This window comes from Oncorhynchus keta, chromosome 10, assembly GCF_023373465.1.
Source record: "Oncorhynchus keta strain PuntledgeMale-10-30-2019 chromosome 10, Oket_V2, whole genome shotgun sequence".
In the NCBI taxonomy this organism is placed as follows: Eukaryota; Metazoa; Chordata; class Actinopteri; order Salmoniformes; family Salmonidae; genus Oncorhynchus; species Oncorhynchus keta.
This window is the reverse complement of record NC_068430.1, coordinates 18,063,072-18,085,571: the sequence shown is the minus strand read 5'-3', so window position 1 is coordinate 18,085,571 and position 22,500 is coordinate 18,063,072. Positions and strand designations below refer to the sequence as shown.

The 22,500-nt window shown below is 44.2% G+C and overlaps 1 protein-coding gene across 4 annotated transcripts in view; it reads right to left on the bottom strand.

Annotated features, from left to right (window-relative positions):
* ikbke (inhibitor of nuclear factor kappa B kinase subunit epsilon) overlaps positions 1-22,500 on the bottom strand; it is a 30,982-nt gene that overhangs the window by 4,698 nt on the left and 3,784 nt on the right. For 3 of the 4 annotated variants that reach the window (XM_052526588.1, XM_052526586.1, XM_052526587.1), the window contains exons 2-17: positions 21,303-21,421; positions 18,465-18,602; positions 18,179-18,308; positions 17,891-18,072; positions 17,354-17,514; positions 17,040-17,150; positions 8,816-8,995; positions 8,496-8,692; positions 5,915-5,973; positions 5,657-5,748; positions 5,467-5,568; positions 3,486-3,543; positions 3,245-3,357; positions 3,029-3,105; positions 2,803-2,842; positions 2,624-2,725 (exon numbers count right to left, since the gene is read on the bottom strand). In XM_052526588.1, the coding sequence (XP_052382548.1) occupies positions 2,624-2,725; positions 2,803-2,842; positions 3,029-3,105; positions 3,245-3,357; positions 3,486-3,543; positions 5,467-5,568; positions 5,657-5,748; positions 5,915-5,973; positions 8,496-8,692; positions 8,816-8,995; positions 17,040-17,150; positions 17,354-17,514; positions 17,891-18,072; positions 18,179-18,308; positions 18,465-18,602; positions 21,303-21,404 (1,844 nt within the window). In that variant the 5' untranslated portion in view covers positions 21,405-21,421. The remainder of the gene's footprint in view (positions 1-2,623; positions 2,726-2,802; positions 2,843-3,028; positions 3,106-3,244; positions 3,358-3,485; positions 3,544-5,466; positions 5,569-5,656; positions 5,749-5,914; positions 5,974-8,495; positions 8,693-8,815; positions 8,996-17,039; positions 17,151-17,353; positions 17,515-17,890; positions 18,073-18,178; positions 18,309-18,464; positions 18,603-21,302; positions 21,422-22,500) is intronic. The other variant, XM_052526589.1, reaches the window with a different exon arrangement.

The following is a 22,500-nucleotide window of genomic DNA, read 5'->3' as shown; positions in this document are numbered from 1 at the left end:
ACACACACATGAACACTGACAACACACAAATAAAGAACACTGACAACACACAAATAAAGAACACTAACAACACACAAATAAAGAACACTGACAACACACAAATAAAGAACACTGACAACACACAAATAAAGAACACTGACAACACACAAATAAAGAACACTGACAACACACAAATAAAGAACACTGACAACACACAAATAAATAACACTGACAACACACAAATAAATAACACTGACAACACACAAATAAAGAACACTAACAACACACAAATAAAGAACACTAACAACACACAAATAAAGAACACTGACAACACACACATGAAGAACACTGACAACACACAAATAGAGAACACTGATAACACACAAATAAAGAACACTAACAACACACAAATAAAGAACACTGACAACACACAAATAAAGAACACTGACAACACACAAATAGAGAACATTAACAACACACAAATAAAGAACACTGACAACACACAAATAAAGAACACTGACACTGACAACACTCACATGAAGAACACTGACAACACACAAATAAAGAACACTGACAACACACAAATAAAGAACACTGACAACACACAAATAAAGAACACTGACAACACACACATGAACACTGACAACACACAAATAAAAAGAACACTGACAACACACAAATAAAGAAATAAAGAACACTGACAACACACAAATAAAGAACACTGACAACACACACATAAAGAACACTGACAACACACAACACTGACAACACACAAATAAAGAACACTGACAACACACAAATAAAGAAATGACAACACACAAATAAAGAACACTGACAACACACAAATAAAGAACACTGACAACACACAAATAAAGAACACTGACAACACACAAATAAAGAACACTGACAACACACAAATAAAGAACACTGACAACACACAAATAAAGAACACTGACAACACACAACACACAAAAAGAACACTGACAACACACAAATAAAGAACACTGACAACACACAAATAAAGAACACTGACAACACACAAATAAAGAACACTGACAACACACACAAATAAAGAACACTGACAACATGAAGAACAAATAAAGAACACTGACAACACACAAATAACAACACACAAATAAAAGAACACTGACAACACACAAATAAAGAACACTGACAACACACAAATAAAGAACACTGACAACACACAAATAAAGAACACTGACAACACACAAATAAAGAACACTGACAACACACAAATAAAGAACACTGACAACACACAAATAAATAAACTGACAAACACAAATAAATGACAACACACAAATAAAGAACACTGACAACACACAAATAAAGAACACTAACAACACACAAATAAAGAACACTGACAACACACAAATAAAGAACACTGACAACACACAAATAAAGAACACTGACAACACACAAATAAAGAACACTAACAACACACAAATAAAGAACACTGACAACACACAAATAAAGAACACTGACAACACACAAATAAAGAACACTGACAACACACAAATAAAGAACACTGACAACACACAAATAAAGAACACTGACAACACTCACATGAAGAACACTAACACACACAAAGAACACTGACAACACACAAATAAAGAACACTGACAACACACAAATAAAGAACACTGACAACACTCACATGAAGAACACTAACACACACAAAGAACACTGACAACACACAAATAAAGAACACTGACAACACTCACATGAAGAACACTAACACACACAAAGAACACTGACAACACACAAATAAAGAACACTGACAACACACAAATAAATAACACTGACAACACACAAATAAAGAACACTGACAACACTCACATGAAGAACACTAACACACACAAAGAACACTGACAACACACAAATAAAGAACACTGACAACACACAAATAAAGAACACTGACAACACACAAATAAAGAACACTGACAACACACAAATAAAGAACACTGACAACACACAAATAAAGAACACTGACAACACACAAATAAAGAACACTGACAACACACAAATAAATAACACTGACAACACACAAATAAAGAACACTGACAACACACAAATAAAGAACACTGACAACACACAAATAAAGAACACTGACAACACACAAATAAAGAACACTGACAACACACAAATAAAGAACACTGACAACACACAAATAAAGAACACTGACAACACACAAATAAAGAACACTGACAACACACAGATAAAGAACACTGACAACACACAAATAAAGAACACTGACAACACACAAATAAAGAACACTGACAACACACAAATAAAGAACACTGACAACACACAAATAAAGAACACTGACAACACTCACATGAAGAACACCAACACACACAAAGAACACTGACAACACACAAATAGAGAACACTGACAACACACAAATAAAGAACACTGACAACACACAAATAAAGAACACTGACAACACACAAATAAAGAACACTGACAACACACAAATAAAGAACACTGACAACACACAAATAAATAACACTGACAACACACAAACAAAGAACACTGACAACACACAAACAGAGAACACTGACAACACAACAGTGTGAGGAGCGAGTTGATATCACTAAAAGGTGTGTGTATGTGTGTGTCAAACCTGCTCCAGGTCGATGCAGAGTCCAGCAGGTCTCGATATTTCTGTAGACATTCCTCTCTAAACAGAACCTTCACACGCTTTATATGGGACGACAGGTGGATCCTAGCCGAGACAGAGAGGGATATGATACACACACACACACACCACATTTATCTCAGAAACAATGCTGACATACTCACTTCTCAAACTTGTGTATCTGCTCATCATTGTAGGCAAGCTCTAGAACAATCACAAGGGAGACATTTATTAAACACTCAAAACACAGGAGGCCCATGTTAGACACACACACACACACACACACACACACACACACACACACACACACACACACACACACACACACACACACACACACACACACACACACACACACACACACACACACACACACACACACACACACACTTCCAGTCAGTCGGTCCTTGCGGTACTGTTGGTGGATGGCCATGATCTTCTCCAGGAGGAACTCCATCTTCTGGATGCTGTAGAGGTGAGGGGTCAGAGTTCACACCAGATGCCATTTTAACCCCAACTCTGCACACTGCAACCCCTTGGCCCCGAGCCCTTGTAGAGATGTGAATAAAGATGGAACAGGCATAAACATGATGAAGAAAGTCTCACCTGTTGTCCTCAGCCAGATTCTCAGAGTGTTTGGCCAGTTCTACATGCATGTGTTCTAGACGGGTCTGGAATTCCCGGATCGCTCCGGCGTACACTGGCAGGTTCTCCCTGATCTACATGGAGTGAACAAGGACAAACAACACCAGCCCAAACCTCAAGAGAGACAGCCACAGCCAGTGTCAAGGATCCTCCCTCCCACCCAACACCCTTCCCCAGTCAGTTTCAACAGCATTTCTCTCACCAGTCGCAGCTTCTTGCTGTCGTCAGTGGAGTCTGGGGCTTGCAGGGGGAACTGTCTTCTGCAAGAAGAGAGGATGAGAGGAGGACAGGAGGGAGGGTGAGAGGTGAGGATGAGGAGGACAGGGGGGAGGGTGAGAGGTGAGGATGAGGAGGACAGGGGGGAGGGTGAGAGGAGGACATGAGGGAGGGAGAAGGACATGAGGGAGGGAGGGTGAGAGTATGAGAGGTGGACAGGAGGGAGGGAGGGTGAGAGGTGGACAGGAGGGAGGGAGGGTGAGAGGTGGACAGGAGGGACGGAGGGAGGGTGAGAGGTGGACAGGAGGGAGGGAGGGAGGGAGGGTGAGAGGTGGACAAGAGGGAGGCAGGGTGAGAGGAGGACAGGAGGGTGAGAGGAGGACATGAGGGAGGGTGAGAGGTGGACAAGAGGGAGGCAGGGTGAGAGGAGGACAGGAGGGTGAGAGGAGGACATGAGGGAGGGTGAGAGGTGGACATGAGGGAGGGAGGGTGAGAGGAGGACAAGAGGGAGGGAGGGTGAGAGGAAGACATGAGGGAGGGTGAGAGGAGGACAGGAGGGAGGGAGGGTGAGAGGAGGACAGGAGGGAGGGGGGTGAGAGGAGGACATGAGGGAGGGTGAGAGGTGGACATGAGGGAGGGTGAGAGGTGGACAGGAGGGAGGGAGGGTGAGAGGTGGACAAGAGGGAGGAAGGGTGAGAGGTGGACAGGAGGGAGGGAGGGTGAGAGGTGGACAGGAGGGAGGAAGGGTGAGAGGTGGACAGGAGGGAGGAAGGGTGAGAGGAGGATGAGGGAGGGAGGGAGGGAGGGTGAGAGGAGGACATGAGGGAGGGAGGGTGTGAGGAGAGGATGAGACCAGGACATGAGGGAGGGAGGGTGAGAGGAGGACATGAGGGAGGGAGGGTGAGAGGAGGACATGAGGGAGGAAGGGTGAGAGGAGGACATGAGGGAGGGAGGGTGAGAGGAGGACATGAGGGAGGGAGGGTGAGAGGAGGACATGAGGGAGGGAGGGTGAGAGGAGAACATGAGGGAGGAAGGGTGAGAGGAGGACATGAGGGAGGGAGGGTGAGAGGTGGATATGAGGGAGGGAGAAGGACATGAGGGTGAGAGGAGGACATGAGGGAGGAAGGGTGAGAGGAGGACATGAGGGAGGAAGGGTGAGAGGAGGACATGGGGGAGGGAGGGTGAGAGGTGGATATGAGAGAGGGAGAAGGACATGAGGGAGGGAGGGTAGGAGGAGGACATGAGGGAGGGAGGGTGAGAGGAGACATGAGGGAGGGAGGGTGAGAGGAGGACATGAGGGAGGAAGGGTGAGAGGAGGACATGAGGGAGGGAGGGTGAGAGGTGGATATGAAGGAGGGAGAAGGACATGAGGGAGAGAGGGTGAGAGGAGGACATGAGGGAGGAAGGGTGAGAGGAGGACATGAGGGAGGAAGGGTGAGAGGAGGACATGAGGGAGGAAGGGTGAGAGGAGGACATGAGGGAGGGAGGGTGAGAGGTGGATATGAGGGAGGCAGAAGGACATGAAGGAGGGAGGGTGAGAGGAGGACATGAGGGAGGGAGGGTGAGAGGAGGACAGGAGGAAGAGAGGGTGAGAGGAGGACATGAGGGAGGGAGGGTGAGAGGTAGACAGGAGGGAGGAAATGTGAGAGGAGGACATGAGGGAGGGTGAGAGGTGGACAGGAGGGAGGGTGAGAGGTGGACAGGAGGGAGGGTGAGAGGTGGACAGGAGGGGGTGAGAGGTGAGGAAGACAGGAGGGAGGGTGAGAGGTAGACAGGAGGGAGGGTGGGTGAGAGGAGGACATGAGGGAGGGAGGGTGAGAGGTGAGGAAGACAGGAGGGAGGGTGAGAGGTGAATTAAAGTAAAGATACAACTGGTTTTAGGTATTCACTGCTCACAATGTGACAATGACTGAGATTGTAAGTATTTTGTATGTTGGCGTGTGTATGTGGTCTTGTCGGTCACTCACAGGGTGTGTAGTCTGTGCTCAGAACTGAGGCAGGAGTGCAGTCTCATGTTGACCATGCTGATAGTCAGCAGCGAGTCACCACACTCCCTACCCACCTTCTCCCTGGGTAGACAGAGAGGGGAGAGCATGGGTCATGGCAGATCGAAGGGATGTTGCTGGTTTGTTCTCACGGTGTGTGTGTGGGTCTCACATGTAGCTGTAGTATCCATGTAGGAACAGTTCTCTGTGTGTGTGTAAGGAACGCACTATCCTCAGGTACTGATAGACCACTCCTACTATCAACTAGACAGAGGAGAATGGGAGAGAGGGAAGAAAAGAGGGGGGTGAGTAAAGAGACTGATTCACTACATAGAAAAACACAACCATCAACAGACCATTCAGCTGAGAGTTTTAACTGTCTCTTCCAGTGGGTTACACAGTGCTGGATCCCATGTCATGACTAACTTACCTTGGAGAAAGAATAGTCTGCCATAATGTCAAACCGGGATGGGATGTTGGGCATCTCAGCTACAGAGGACAAGACACACATCATTTATAGTTTATTAAATCAATAACAATACCCATTGACACTGAGTGTACATAACATTAAGGACAGCTTCAGAACAGCCTCAATTCGTTGGGGAATAGTCTACAAGGTGCCAATAGCGTTCCACAGGGATGCTACCATACCCCATGTAATTGTAATAACAGGAACTCAGGTTCTTTTGTTCATCCGAACTAGAATACCTCACAATCAAATGCCGACCGCATTATCTCCCAAGATAATTATCTTTGGTTATTGTCACAGCCATGTATATCCCCCTCAAGCCAATACCACGACGGCCCTCAAGGAGCTTCACTGGACTTTATGCAAACTGGAAACCACATATCCTGAGGCCACATTTATTGTAGCTGGGAATTTCAACAAAACAAATGTGAGGAAAAGGCTTCCTAAATCCTATCAGCATAGCGACTGTAGCACTCACGCCAGAAAAACACTCAACCATTACTACTCCAACTTCCGGGATGCATACAAGGCCCTCCCCCGCCCTCCTTTCGGCAAATCTGACCATGACTCCAATTTCCCCCCCTTCCTATAGGCAGAAACTCAAACATGAAGTACCCGTGCTAAGGACTATTCAAGGAATCCATGCTTCAAGATTGTTTTGATCACGCGGACTGGGATATGTTCCGGGTAGCTTCAGAGAATAATATTGACGTGTCAAACGAGACGGTGACTGAGTTTATCAGGAAGTGTATAGGAGATATTGTACCCACTGTGTCTATTAAAACCTAACCTAACCAGAAACCGAGGCTAGATAGCAGCATTCGTGCTAAACTGAATGTGCGAACCACCGCATTTAACCATGGCAAAGGTGACTGGGAATATGGCAGAATACAAACAGAGCGGTCATTCCCTCCGTAAGGCAATCTAACAGGCAAAACGTCAGTATAGAGACAAAGTGGAGTCGCAATTCAATGGCTCAGACACGTGACAGGGTCTACAGACAATCATGGACTACAAAAGGAAAACAAGGAACGTCGCGGACACCGACATCTTGCTCCCAGACAAGCTTAACATGTTCTTTGTCCGCTTTGAGGATAACACAGTGCCACCGACGTGGCCCGCTACCAAGGACTGAGGGCTCTCCTTCTCCGTGGCCGATGTGAGTAAGACATTTAAACGTGTTAACCCTCGCAAGGTGTGTTTACAGACATATTCCATCTCTCCCTATCCCAGTCTGCTGTCCCCACATGCTTAAAGATGGCCACCATTGTTCCTGTTCTCAAGAAAGCTAAGGTAACTGAACTAAATGACTATCACCTCGTAGCCACCACTTCTGTCATAACACCTCCACCTCCACCCTACCCGATACCGTAGACCCACTTCAGTTTGCTTACCGCCCCAATAGGTCCACAGACGATGCAACCACCATCACACTGCCCTATCCCATCTGGACAAGAGGAATACCTATGTACGAATGCTGTTCATTGACTAAAACTCAGCATTCAACACCATAGCTCATCATTAGCTTGAGACCCTGGGTCTGAACCCTGCCCTGTGCAATTGAGTCCTGGACTTCCTGATGGGCCGTCCCCCAGGTCGTGAAGGTAGGAAACAACACCTACACTTCGCTGATCCTCAACACTGGGGCCCCACAAGGGTGCGTGCTCAGCCCCCTCCTGTAGATAAAAAGATAATCAAGGACAACAACCACCCGAGCCACTGCCTGTTCACCCCGCTATCATCCAGAAGGCGAGGTCAGTTCAGGTTCTTAAATGGAGCTCTTAAATGGAGCTTCTCCAACATAATTCAGGTAGAATCAGGAATTCCCCAGGGCAGCTGTCTAGGGCCCTTACTTTTTTCAAAGCTGGAACCGAGAGACTGAAAAACAGCTTCTATCTCAAGGCCATCAGACTGTTAAACAACCATCACTAACTCAGAGGCTGCTGTCTACATACAGACTTGAAATCATTGGCCACTTTAATAAATGGATCACTTGTCACTTTAATAATGTTTACATATCTTGCATTACTCATCTTATATGTATATACAGTATTCTATACTATTCTACTGTTTCTCAGTCTATGCCGCTCTGACATTGCTCGTCCATATATTTATACATTCTTAATTCCATTCCTTTACATAGATTTGTGTGTATTAGGTATTTTTGGTGTATTTTTAGATTTTGCTTGTTAGATATTGCAGCACTGTCAGAACTAGAAGCACAAGCATTTCACTACACCCGCAATAACATCTGCTAAACACGTGTATGTGACAAATAAAATTTGATTTGATTTCATAGGTACTTAAATATTTTGTCTTGACCAGTCACTCTCTGAATGGCACACACACACAATCCATATCTCAATTGTCTCAAGGCTTAAACATCCTTCTTTAACCTGTCTGCTCCCCTTCATCTACACTGATTGAAGTGGATTTAACAAGTGACATCAAAAAGGGATCATAGATTTCACCTGGATTCACCTGGTCAGTTTATGTCATGGAAAGAGAAGGTATTCTTAATGTTTATGTGTGTGTGTCTTACGTTCTCTGAAGGGGAGGCCAGCGTGTGTCTCTGGAGTGCGACTAAGCAGAAGTAGCGGCTGGGAGGGCGAGGTGGAGGGGAAGTTGACCACCTTCATAGAGCCCTTCAGGGAAAGGTCATGTCCCAGGAACAGGAAGTGCTGTTGCTCCAGCCCCACCCCTGTCTGAGACGCCACTTCCTCACAGAAGATGGCCGCCCTGGTGAGCAAGACGGGAGAGGTGGTGGGAAGGGGGCAGGGTGGATGTAGGTCAAAACAGGTGTGTGTGTGAGTATAGACTGGCAAGTTTGTGTGTGTATGTGTGTGTGCGTGTTTGACTCACGTGTTGTAGTGGGGAATGTAGAAGCGGTGAGCTGTAGCCTGTTGCAGGGAGAACAGATAGACCGAGACTCTCTGTAGTATCTCTGTGGTGGCAGAAAAGAACTGGTCGAATGTCCAACACTTCTCCTGGTCTGCCTCCACTATCCCAGCTAACACTGGGACTAGCTGACACCTCAGACCCCTATACAAAAGAGAGTGAAAGAGAGAGAGTTATTAAACTGCAACTTCAGATACACTCATTAAAGGTGCTGTGACAAGTCTCTCTTGGCTGAGAGTTGAGGAAAGACTGACACCTTGTTTTAATAAGAAACGTGTTGGAAATTCCAAATTGTTTGCATAGTCAACTTACACACAGTACTGACACACACACTTACCCCACCAGACATGACGCCAGGAGCCTTTTCACAGTCCGCAGGTCCAGAACAAATTCAAGGTAACAATATAAAACTGTGACACAGAGCCACACTATAAAACTGTGATACAGAGCCATGAGTACATGGAACTCCCTTCCATTTTATATAGCGCAAGTGAACAGCAAACCTGGTTTCAAAAACAAATAAAGCAACACCTCACGGCACCATGCCTCTTCCCCATGTGACCTACTTGTTGTGTGTAGGTACTGACATGTATGTGTAACTGATAGATGCACATGCTATTTTACAGTAAACAAACTGACAACAGACTATCAGCACGCTTAAAGGGAAGGACATTTAACAAGCACAGCACTTACACAAATGACTGAGGATTGGTTGAGAGAAATTGATGGGGGCTGTTTTGTTAGACTTTAGTGCGACTTTGGACATTATCAATTATAGTCTGCTGCTGGAAAAACGTATGTCTTATGGCTTTACACTCCCTGCTATATTGTGGATAGAGTTAACTGTCTAACAGAACACAGAGGGTGTTCTTAAATGGAGCTTCTCCAACATAATTCAGGTAGAATCAGGAATTCCCCAGGGCAGCTGTCTAGGGCCCTTACTTTTTTCAATATTTACTAATGACATGCCACTGGCTGTGAGAAAAGTCCGTGTGTCTATGTACAGTTGAAGTCGGAAGTTTACATACATCTTAGCCAAATACATTTCAACTCAGTTTTTCACAATTCCTGACATTTAATCTTAGTAGAAAATCCCTGTCTTAGGTCAGTTAGGATCGCCACTTTATTTTAGGAATGTGAAATGTCAGAATAATAGTAGAGAGAATTATTTATTTCAGTTTTATTTATTTCTTGTTAACATTAGAAGCCTACTCCCTAAGTTTGTTTTACTCACTGCTTTAGCACACTCTGCCAACCCGGATGTCTTAGTCGTGTCTGAATCCTGGCTTAGGAAAACCACCAAAAACCCTGAAATCTCCATTGCTAACTATATACTATATACTTTTTCCGCCAAGATAGAACTGCCAAAGGGGGCAGTGTTGCAATCAACTGCAAAGATAGATAGTAATACAGAACTCTGCAGGCTAAGTCTGGACCCAAACAATTTGAGCTTCTACTTCTAAAAATTTGCTATAGACCTCCCTCTGCCCCCAGCTGTGCCCTCGATACCATATGTGATTTGATTGCACCCCATCTATCTTCTGAGCTCGTGCTACTAGGTGACCTAAACTGGGACATGCTTACCACCCCGGCCATCCTACAAAATAAGCTTGATGCCCTCAATCTCACACAAATGATCAATGAACCTACCAGGTACAACCCCAAATCAGTAAACACGGGCACCGTCATAGTCATAGTCATCATAACTAATTCGCCCTCCAAATACACCTCTGCTGTTTTCAATCAAGATCTCAGCGATCACTGCCTCATTGCCTGCATCCATAATGGGTCTGCGACCAAACGACCACCTCTCATCACTGTCAAACGCTCCCTGAAACACTTCTGCGAGCAGGCCTTTCTAATCGACCTGGCCGGGGTATCCTGGAATGACATTGACCTCATCCCGTCAGTAGATGATGCCTGGCTATTCTTTAAAAGTGCCTTCCTCACCATCTTAAATAAGCATGCCCCTCTCAAAAAATTTAGAACTAGGAATAGATATAGTCCTTGGTTCACTCCAGACCTGTCTGCCCTTGACCAGCACAAAAACATCCTGTGGCGTTCTGCATTAGCATCGAATAGCCCCCGTGATATGCAACTTTTCAGGGAAGTTAGGAACAAATATACACAGGCAGTTAGAAAAGCTAAGGCAAGCTTTTTCAAACATACATTTGCATCCTGTAGTACTAACTCAAAAAAGTTCTGGGACACTGTAAAGTCCATGGAGAATAAGAGCACCTCCTCCCAGCTGCCCACTGCTCTGAGGGTAGGAAACACTGTCACCACCGATAAATCCACTATAATTGAGAATTTCAATAAGCATTTCTCTACAGCTGGCCAATGCTTTCCACATGGCTACCCCTACCCCGGTCAACTGCTCGGCACCCTCCACAGCAACCCGCCAACGTCCCCACCATTTCCCCTTTACCCAAATCCAGATAGCTGATGTTCTGAAAGAGCTGCAAAATCTGGACCCCTACAAATCAGCCGGGCTAGACAATCTGGACCCTCTCTTTCTAAAATTATCTGCAGAAATTGTTGCAACCGCTATTACTAGCCTGTTCAAACTCTCTTTCTGAGATTCCCAAAGATTGGTCATCCCACTCTTCAAAGGGGGTGACACTCTGACCCCAACTGCTACAGACCTATATCTATCCTACCCTGTCTTTCTAAGGTCTTCGAAAGCCAAGTTAACAAACAGATTACTGACCATTTCGAATCCCACCATACCTTCTCCGCTATGCCATCTGGTTTCAGAGCTGGTCATGGGTGCACCTCAGTCACGCTCAAAGGTTCTAAATGACATCATAACCGCCATCGATAAGAGACATTACTGTGCAACCGTATTCATCGACCTGGCCAAGGCTTTCGACTCTGTCAATCACAACATTCTTATTGGCAGACTCGTCAGCCTTGGTTTCTCAAATGATTGCCTCGCCTGGTTTACCAACTATTTCTCTGATAGAGTTCAGTGTGTAAAAACGGAGGGCCCGTTGTCCAGACCTCTGACAGTCTCTATGGGTGTGCCACAGGGTTCAATTCTCAGATCGACTCTCTTTTCTGTATACATCAATGATGATGCTCTTGCTGCTGGTGATTCTCTGATCCACCTCTACGCAGACGACACCATTCTGTATACTTCTGGCCCCTCCTTGGACACTGTGTTAACTAACCTCCAGACGAGCTTCAATGCCATACAACTCTCCTTCCGTGGCCTCCAACTGCTCTTAAACGCAAGTAAAACTAAATGCATGCTATTCAATCAATCATTGCCCACACCTGCTCGCCCGTCCAGCATCACTACTCTGGTAGGCTCTGACTTAGAATACGTGGACAACTACAAATACCTGGGTGTCTGGTTAAACTGTAAACTCTCCTTCCAGACTCACATTAAGCATCTCCAATCCAAAATTAAATCTAGAATCGGCTTCCTATATCGCAACAAAGCATCCTTCACTCATGCTGCCAAACATACCCTCGTAAAACTGACCATCATACCGATCCTCGACTTCAGTGATGTCATCTATAAAATAGCCTCCAACACTCTACTCAACAAACTGGATGCAGTCTATCACAGTGCCATCTGTTTTGTCACCAAAGCCCCATACACTACCCACCATTGCGACCTGTACGCTCTCGTTGGTTGGCACTCGTTTCATACTCGTCGCCAAACCACTGGCTACAGGTTATCTACAAGTCTCTGCTAGGTAAAGCCCCGCCTTATCTCAGCTCACTGGTCACCATAGCAGCACCCACTCGTAGCACGCGCTCCAGCAGGTACAGTGCCTTGCGAAAGTATTCGGCCCCCTTGAACTTTGCGACCTTTTGCCACATTTCAGGCTTCAAACATAAAGATATAAGAATGTATTTTTTTGTGAAGAATCAACAAGTGGGACACAATCATGAAGTGGAACGACATTTATTGGATATTTCAAACTTTTTTAACAAATCAAAAACTGAAAAATTGGGCGTGCAAAATTATTCAGCCCCTTTACTTTCAGTGCAGCAAACTCTCTCCAGACGTTCAGTGAGGATCTCCGAATGATCCAATGTTGACCTAAATGACTAATGATGATAAATACAATCCGCCTGTGTGTAATCATGTCTCCGTATGAATGCACCTGCACTGTGATAGTCTCAGAGGTCCGTTAAAAGCGCAGAGAGCATCACGAAGAACAAGGAACACACCAGGCAGGTCCGAGATACTGTTGTGAAGAAGTTTAAAGCCGGATTTGGATACAAAAACATTTCCCAAGCTTTAAACATCCCAAGGAGCACTGTGCAAGCGATAATATTGAAATGGAAGGAGTATCAGACCACTGCAAATCTACCAAGACCTGGCCGTCCCTCTAAACTTTCAGCTCATACAAGGAGAAGACTGATCAGAGATGCAGCCAAGAGGCCCATGATCACTCTGGATGAACTGCAGAGATCTACAGCTGAGGTGGGAGACTCTGTCCATAGGACAACAATCAGTTGTATATTGTACAAATCTGGCCTTTATGGAAGAGTGGCAAGAAGAAAGCAATTTCTTAAAGATATCCATAAAAAGTGTTGTTTAAAGTTTGCCACAAGCCACCTGGGAGACACACCAAACATGTGGAAGAAGGTGCTCTGGTCAGATGAAACCAAAATTGAACTTTTTGGCAACAATGCAAAACGTGACGTAAAAGCAACACAGCTCATCACCCTGAACACACCATCCCCACTGTCAAACATGGTGGTGGCAGCATCAAGGTTTGGCCCTGCTTTTCTTCAGCAGGGACAGGGAAGATGGTTAGGGATGGTTAATTGATGGGAGCCAAATACAGGACCATTCTGGAAGAAAACCTGATGGAGTCTGCAAAATACCCGAGACTGGGACGGAGATTTGTCTTCCAACAAGACAATGATCCAAAACATAAAGCAAAATCTACAATGGAATGGTTCAAAAATAAACATATCCAGGTGTTAGAATGGCCAAGTCAAAGTCCAGACCTGAATCCAATCGAGAATCTGTGGAAAGAACTGAAAACTGCTGTTCACAAATGCTCTCCATCCAACCTCACTGAGCTCGAGCTGTTTTGCAAGGAGGAATGGGAAAAAAATTCAGTCTCTCGATGTGCAAAACTGATAGAGACATACCCCAAGCGACTTACAGCTGTAATCGCAGCAAAAGGTGGTGCTACAAAGTATTAACTTAAGGGGGCTGAATAATTTTGCACGCCCAATTTTTCATTTTCTGATTTGTTAAAAAAGTTTGAAATATCCAATAAATGTCGTTCCACTTCATGATTGTGTCCCACTTGTTGTTGATTCTTCACAAAAAAATATTTTATATCTTTATGTTTGAAGCCTGAAATGTGGCTGAAATGTGTCAAAAGTTCGCAAAGTTCAAGGGGGCCGAATACTTTCGCAAGGCACTGTATATCTCACTAGTCACCCCCAAAGCCAAATCCTCCTTTGGTCATCTTTCCTTCCAGTTCTCTGCTGCCCATGACTGGAACGAATTGCAAAAATATCTGAAGCTGGAGACTCACATCTCCCTCACTAGCTTTAAGCACCAGCTGTCAGAGCAGCTTACAGATCACTGCACATGTACATAGCCCATCTCTAAACAGCCCATATATCTACCTACCTCATCCCCATACTGGTATTTATTTATTTTGCTCCTTTGCACCCCAGTATCTCTACCTGCACATTCATCTTCTGCCGATCTACCATTCCAGTGTTAAATTGCTATATTGTAATTACTTCGCCACCATGGCCTATTTATTTCCTTAACTTACCTCATTTGCACTCACTGTATATAGACTTTTTGTTTTCTTTTGTTCTACTGTATTATTGACTGTATGTTTTGTTTATTCCATGTGTAACTCTGTGTTGTTGTATGTGTCGAATTGCTACGCTTTATCTTGGCCAGGTCGCAGTTGCAAATGAGAACTTGTTCTCAACTAGCCTACCTGGCTAAAAAATTCATCACATTCCCAGTGGGTCAGAAGTTTACATACACTCAATTATTTGGTAGTATTGCCTTTAAATTGTTTAATTTGGGTCAAATGTTTTGGGGAGCCTTCCACAAGGCTACCCAAAATTTTGGCCCATTCCTCCTGACAGAGCTGGTGTAAATGAATCAGGTTTGTAGGTCTCCTTGCTCGCACATGCTTTTTCAGTTCTGCCCACAAATTTTCTATAGGATTGAGGTCATGGGATGGCCACTCCAATACCTTGACTTTGCTGTCCTTAAGCCATTTGGCCACAACTTGGAAGTATGCTTGCATTGTCCATTTAGAAGACCCATTTGCGACCAAGCTTTAAACTTCCTGACTGATGTCTTGAGATGTTGCTTCAATATATCCACATAATTTTCCTTCCTCATGACTCCATCTATTTTGTGAAGAGCACCAGTCCCTCCTGCAGCAAAGCACCCCCACAACATGATGCTGCCACCCCCGTGCTTCACAGTTGGGATGGTGTTCTTCGGATTGCAAGTCTCCCCCTTTTCCTCCAAACATGACGATGGTCATTATGGCCAAAAAGTTATATTTTTGTTTCAACAGACCAGAGGATATTTCTCAAAAAAGTACGATCTTTGTCCCCATGTGCAGTTGCAAAACATAGTCTGGCTTTTTTATGGCGGTTTTGGAGCAGTGGCTTCTTCCTTGCTGAGCGGCCTTTCAGGTTATGTCGATATAGGACTCGTTTTACTGTGGATAAAGATACTTTTGTACCGGTTTCCTCCAGCATCTTCACAAGGTCCTTTGCTGTTGTTCTGGGATTGATATGAACTTTTCGCACCTAAGTACGTTAATCTCTAGGAGACACAACGCGTCTCCTTCCTGAGCGGTATGACGACTGCGTGGTCCCATGGGGTTTATACTTGCGCATTATTATTTGTACAGATGAACACGGTACCTTCAGGCGTTTGGAAATTGCTCCCAAGGATGAACCAGACTTGCGGAGGTCTACAATGTTTTTTCATGATCTTCCCATGATGTCAAGCAAAGAGGCACTGAGTTTGAAGGTAGGCCTTGAAATACATCCACAGGTACACCTCCAATTGACTCAAATGATGTCAATTAGCCTATCAGAAGCTTCCAACGCCATGACATAATTTTCTGGAATTTTCCAAGCTGTTTAAATGCACAGTCAACTTAGTGTATGTAAACTTCTGACGACTGGAATTGAGATACAGTGAATTACAAGTGAAATAATCTGTCTGTAAACAATTGTTGGAAAAATTACTTGTGTCATGCACAAAGTAGATGTCCTAAGCGACTTGCCAAAACTATAGTTTGTTAAAAAGAAAATTGTGGAGTGTTTGAAAAATGAGTTTTAATGACCTAAGTGTATGTAAACTTCCAACTTCAAATGTATGACTCAACACTATACATGTCAGCTACTGCAGCGACTGAAATTACTCAACACTATACATGTCAGCTACTGCAGCGACTGAAATGACTGCAACACTTAACAAAGAGCTACAATTAGTTTCAGAATGGGTGGCAAGGAATAAGTTAGTCCTAAATATTTAAAAAACTAAAAGCATTGTATTTGGGACAAATCATTCACTAAACCCTAAACCTCTACTAAATCTTGTAATGAATCATGCGGAAATGGAGCAAGTTTACACCCCCTGCTATACACCCCCTGCTTTACACACGTACATAAGGATTTTGTGTTGTAGATATGTGGTAGTAGAGTAGGGGTCTGAGGGTACACAATGTGTTGTGAAAATATGTATTGTAATGTTTTAAAAATGGTATAAACTGCCTTCATTTTGCCTTGGCAGCAGCTAATGGGGATCCATAATAAATACAAATAAAGGGGTCAGTTGTCCAACTGAATCCATTCAGCTGAAATGTGTCTTCTGCATTTAGCACAACCTCTGAATCAGAGAGGTGTGTGGGGCTGCCTTAATCGACATCCACGTCTTCAGCATCCGGGGAACAGTGGGTTAACTGCCTTGTTCAGGGGCAGAACGACAGATTTTTATCTTGTCAGCTTGGGGATTTGATCCAGTAACCTTTTGGTTACTGACCCAACGCTCTAACCACCTGCCACCCCTCAAATACACACACACTACATGTTAATGTTTTGAAATGTTTGTAAATGGTAAAGTCTTTTGTCTGTAATATGTCGGACCCCAGTAAGACTAGCTGTCTCCATTGGCGTTGGCTAATGGGGATCCTAACACAAAGGTACTGACTTTGAGAGCAGGCAGCTGTTTGGTAGCTGGTAGCTCCACTCTATAAGTCCGTCGTTGACCTTCTGAACTCCAGCAATGGCCCCTACTGGCTTCTCTTTGGTGATCTTAAACCTGCACGTCACAGACAGGGGAAGAGGGGGAGCAGAGAGAGGAGAAGACGCTAGCTCTTTATTTTACACTCCTATTTCAGCTGTTGCTGTGTTTGTTTAGACTAATCCCAAAGAAGTAAAAGAGCAATTATTAGACCATTTCAACATAGTAATTACATGCACACTTACTGTTGTATCTATGAAACACACCACACAGAGACTTACATGGTGGGTTTGTTCTTGCGGGGTCCTCCGTAGGGTGTGAAGGGTAAAGAACCGGCGGCAGCGTGGTAAAACGTCACTCCAATACTCCACAGGTCAACACTCACACCATAGGCCTTGTGCTGGGGCCTACGCAGTACTGCACGCTCATACATGTCTGGGTGCTACACACACACACACACACACACACACACACACACACACACACACACACACACACACACACACACACACACACACACACACACACACACACACACACACACACACACACACACACACACACACACACACACACACACACACACACACACACACACACACACACACACACACACACACACACACACACAGAGAGAGAGAAGGTCAATAACACACACCATAGCCTGCCATAACTTATGTTATCTGCTGGGGCACATGAAACACTGCAGGCTCATACATCCCAGAAAACATTCAATCTCCCCTCCCTCTCCATACCCTCCTTGTCTTCTCTCCTCCACCACCTCTCCTCTCTACTCCTCTCCTATCCCTCTCTCTCACCAGGTATTCCTCTGTTCCGTAGATGGAGACAAACTTCTCTTCATTGTCTAGTTCTCTGGCCGCTCCGAAGTCTGTTAGCTTATAGACGGACCTCCCGTCCTCTCCCACCTGACGCATGATGTTTCCAGGCTTAATGTCCCGGTGCACCACCCCCTTCTCACGCAGATGGTTCATCCCTTGCACTAGAAGAAATAGGAGGAATGGTTCATTCCATTAATTGGGGGGGGGCGATGACTAACTTCTCCCCTCATCCCCAGGCCCCTAACCACTCTACCCCTCCTCACACACCCACACACTGTAGTACTATGAGGAACTCTGTCTCAGGCAGACCGAAGGTGTTCTCTGGCTCTTCCAGCAGACTGAGCAGACTGCCTCCTGAACAATACTCCATCACCAACACCTTTTGTTTATTGCTCAGCTAGAGAGAAAGAGAGACAGAGAGAGTTAATACATAAATACAAGGGAGAGTTGAAACGGCAAACTATATACAGACTAATATAAGTCTTCTCCTCACTCATTATCTCCTCCCCCTTCCCGTCCCAACTCTCCCCTCCTTAACTCGTCTCCTCCTCACCTCCTCCACAGAGAAGAGCTTGACGATGTTGTTGTGGTTGAGTCTCCTGAGCATTTCAAACTCTCTCATCTGAACCTCGTACGGACGGCTGTAGCTCAAATGGTTAAACACCTTCACCGCAACCTGCTCCCCTGTCCTCTACACACGGACACACACACAGTTATAAAAAGTTATAGTTATCATCTTTTTTTTGTCGTATGACATTGTTATGTAGTTGTCATAAGTTTACAGTGTTACCATTGGGCTCCATGATATACATGCTAGGTTATCACAGTGAAGATATGTTCCGTGTAAGAAGTAGCCTACACCTCAAAGTTTAGATGTGGATGACATCTCATTCACTCGGAAGTTTTTGATCTAGTTAGATTTTTCTTTGATGTACTGAATTGGTGTGTCTGGGCGTATGCTGATGTGCGTAACAATGTAGTCTGTGGGGAGGTGCTGACGCGTATAATGGTATATAGCGTTGTTGGGTTCACCTTGGGGTCATGATAGGGGCTGTACCGAATGTTTGATGTATTATAATAATTGATTATGCTTATGTTGTATTAATAGAAGCGGAAGGGTTATAAGACCCCTCCCCCTTACATTTATAGGGTTCTAGACTACAGGTTAATAATATATATATATACATTATAAAGTTTAATATTTTTCCACAGTACTTTTCTAGTCTCTGCTTCTTATGAAAACAGTCTGAGAGATGTGTCAAAGAGATGCAGAGACACAGAACTCTGCAGGGGAGTGAAAGAGATAAGAGACTTTGTATAGCTGTGTAGGCATGGGCTTGGTCTCATGAGTAGAAGGTAATGACATTGGCAGTGACATCACTATGGGTTGACTGCAAGCATAATAAAACAACTGGGACCCTTTCATATTTTGCAGAACTTAATCAGAAACATGCATGCTATGTTCCTGTTGTCAACTTCTGTATGCAATTGCATTAATAAATGAATGATTGATTTACTTAAAGATATTGTCTGAATGCTAATTTTACCAATGAGCCAATGATTGACAAGGAACAAGGGATGAACCCCAACAGCGTATATCAGGTTCAGTGATTCTCAATGTTGACCCTGGGAACCAACTGTCTGTGCCCGATGTGGCTCTGAGCATCACTTTGGCATTTAGCCAGTGGCGATTTTAGCATGTAAGTCTTGGTGGGGGGTTATATGCATACCAGCAAAAACACTACACAACACTAAACAATAGATTCATTGCACTATGAAGGCACAAACGGTGCCCACAAATTGTGATGGCCTACATAAAGTTGGCCTGACAGCTGAGCTTTCCTTTCAGCAACGTGGAGTGAATCTTTACCACTGCTACACCTGGCTATCAGCAGAGCCTTGTCTGGCAGAGAAACAGTTCATTCAGGCTCATTTACTGCCTTTTAAAAGCATAGCTGATATGACTGACTTGCTTAAACACATGTGGTTTCTACTGACAATTGAGGTGTACAAACTATGATATAAGGGGACGACGAGCGGATAAGAGGCACTCCATCATTTAGATTAATACATTAATGAGCGAGTTAGGGCAGACTTAGTCCATATAACTATTTGTTCGTCGCCAGACCCACTGGCTCCAGGTCATCTATAAGTCTATGCTAGGTAAAGGTCCGCCTTATCTCAGTTCACTGGTCACGATAACAACACCCACCCGTAGCACACGTTCCAGCAGGTATATCTCACTGATCATCCCCAAAGCCAACACCTCATTTGGCCACCTTACCTTCCAGTTCTCTGCTGCCAGTGACTGGAACCAATTGTAAAGATCGCTGAAGTTGGAGACTTTTATTTCCCTCACCAACTTTAAACATCAACTATCTGAGCAGCTAACCGATCGCTGCAGCTGTACATAGTCCATCTGTAAAGAGCCCACCCAATCTACCTACCTCATCCCCATACTGTTTTTATTTTATTTACTTTTCTGCTCTTTTGCACACCAGTATCTCTACTTGCACATCATCATCTGCTCATTTATCACTCCAGTGTTAATCTGCTAAATTGGAACTACTTGCTCCTATGGCCTATTATTGCCTACCTCCTCATGCCTTTTGCACACACTGTATATAGACTTTCTATTTTCTACTGTGTCATTGACTTGTTTATTGTGTTATTGGCTTGTTTGTTGTTTATTCCATGTGTAACTCTGTGTTGTTGTCTGTGTCACACTGCTTTGCTTTATCTTGGACGGTCGCAGTTGTAAATGAGAACTTGTTCTCAACTAGCCTACTTAAATAAAGGTGAAATAAAAATATAAAAAACACTTGTGTGTATTAGGTTGTTGTTGTGAAATTGTTAGATTACTTGTTAGATATTACTGCCTGGTCGGAACTAGAAGCACATGCATTTCACTACACTCACATTAACATCTGCTAACCATGTGTATGTGACAAATCAAATTTGATTTGATTTGACACTGTGATGCAGTGCCTTAGACTACTGAGCCACTCGGGAGGCCCTGGATGGGCACTTTTAATGTAAGTCTATGGCAGCACCCAAGGGGCTTGAATTTTCAAGATCTACCCATATAATTTCCAGTGACCTAGAGTTCCCATGAGTGACAGAACACTGGGCCAATCATGGCACAACTAGAGAACATTACCTACCCCTACGCGTCGTATTTACCGCTGGCTGCCCCACCACCACAGGAAGCACTGAGCTACGGTGAAACACCTGCATTTTGGAGTTGCCTTACTCAAGAAAGCAAAAAATTGATTGTATGTGGCTTTATTAACCCAATTATGATACTTTTTTTTTTTTGTTAAACAGCTCGGCCCCACTGCACCTAGCTCACAACAATCTTATTTTTGTAAGGGTGAGTTTAGAGTCCTACCTTGTTGCGGGCCTTGTAGACACTGGCTGTGGCCCCCTGACCAAGCACATCTCCCAAAGACCACAGGTAGTTGGCTGTGCTCGCAGTCATCCTCTCTGTCATCTACAGCCTGGAGAAGTCTGATTGGTTGCAGTAGGGAACATACAGAAGGCCATGAGTCAAGAACTGAAACATACCTTCTATTCAGAATAAAAACTATTCACAGGATGTTGGTGTGGAATGGAGAGTCAAGGGGTGGGGTTCATATAAAGTCAGAGGTAATGTGGACTTCTCTCTGGTCAGAAAGGTAAACAACAAGGGGTGGGGTTCATATAAAGTCAGAGGTAATGTGGACTTCTCTCTGGTCAGAAAGGTAAACAACAAGGGGTGGGGTTCATATAAAGTCAGAGGTAATGTGGACTTCTCTCTGGTCAGAAAGGTAAACAACAAGGGGTGGGGTTCATATAAAGTCAGAGGTAATGTGGACTTCTCTCTGGTCAGAAAGGTAAACAACAAGGGGTGGGGTTCATATAAAGTCAGAGGTAATGTGGACTTCTCTCTGGTCAGAAAGGTAAACAACAAGGGGTGGGGTTCATATAAAGTCAGAGGTAATGTGGACTTCTCTCTGGTCAGAAAGGTAAACAACAAGGGGTGGGGTTCATATAAAGTCAGAGGTAATGTGGACTTCTCTATGGTCAGAAAGGTAAACAACAAGGGGTGGGGTTCATATAAAGTCAGAGGTAATGTGGACTTCTCTATGGTCAGAAAGGTAAACAACAAGGGGTGGGGTTCATATAAAGTCAGAGGTAATGTGGACTTCTCTCTGGTCAGAAAGGTAAACAACAAGAGGGAAGAAGTTCAAGTTATAGCTCAAATATAGATTCATAACTTCTGTGAAATAGCACAGATACAAATATATGGCAAAAACTGGATGGACATCAGAAATAGAGGAAGGCCAGCACTAAAAACAAACTAAATATAACTATTGTAAAATAGATGGGTGTCTGTAAAATGTGTACAGTATGTATAAGCTGGAAGCAGAAGCCTAAGTGTTATTGTTTATGAGTTGACTCCAATTGGGGGAGGGGTGGTAGGGTTTGGGGAACAATAAAGGAAGGTATATTTAAAAAGTGTGTATGTGTATACAGTTGAAGTCGGAAGTTTACATACACTTATGTTGGAGTCATTAAAACTCATTCAACCACTCCACAAATTTCTT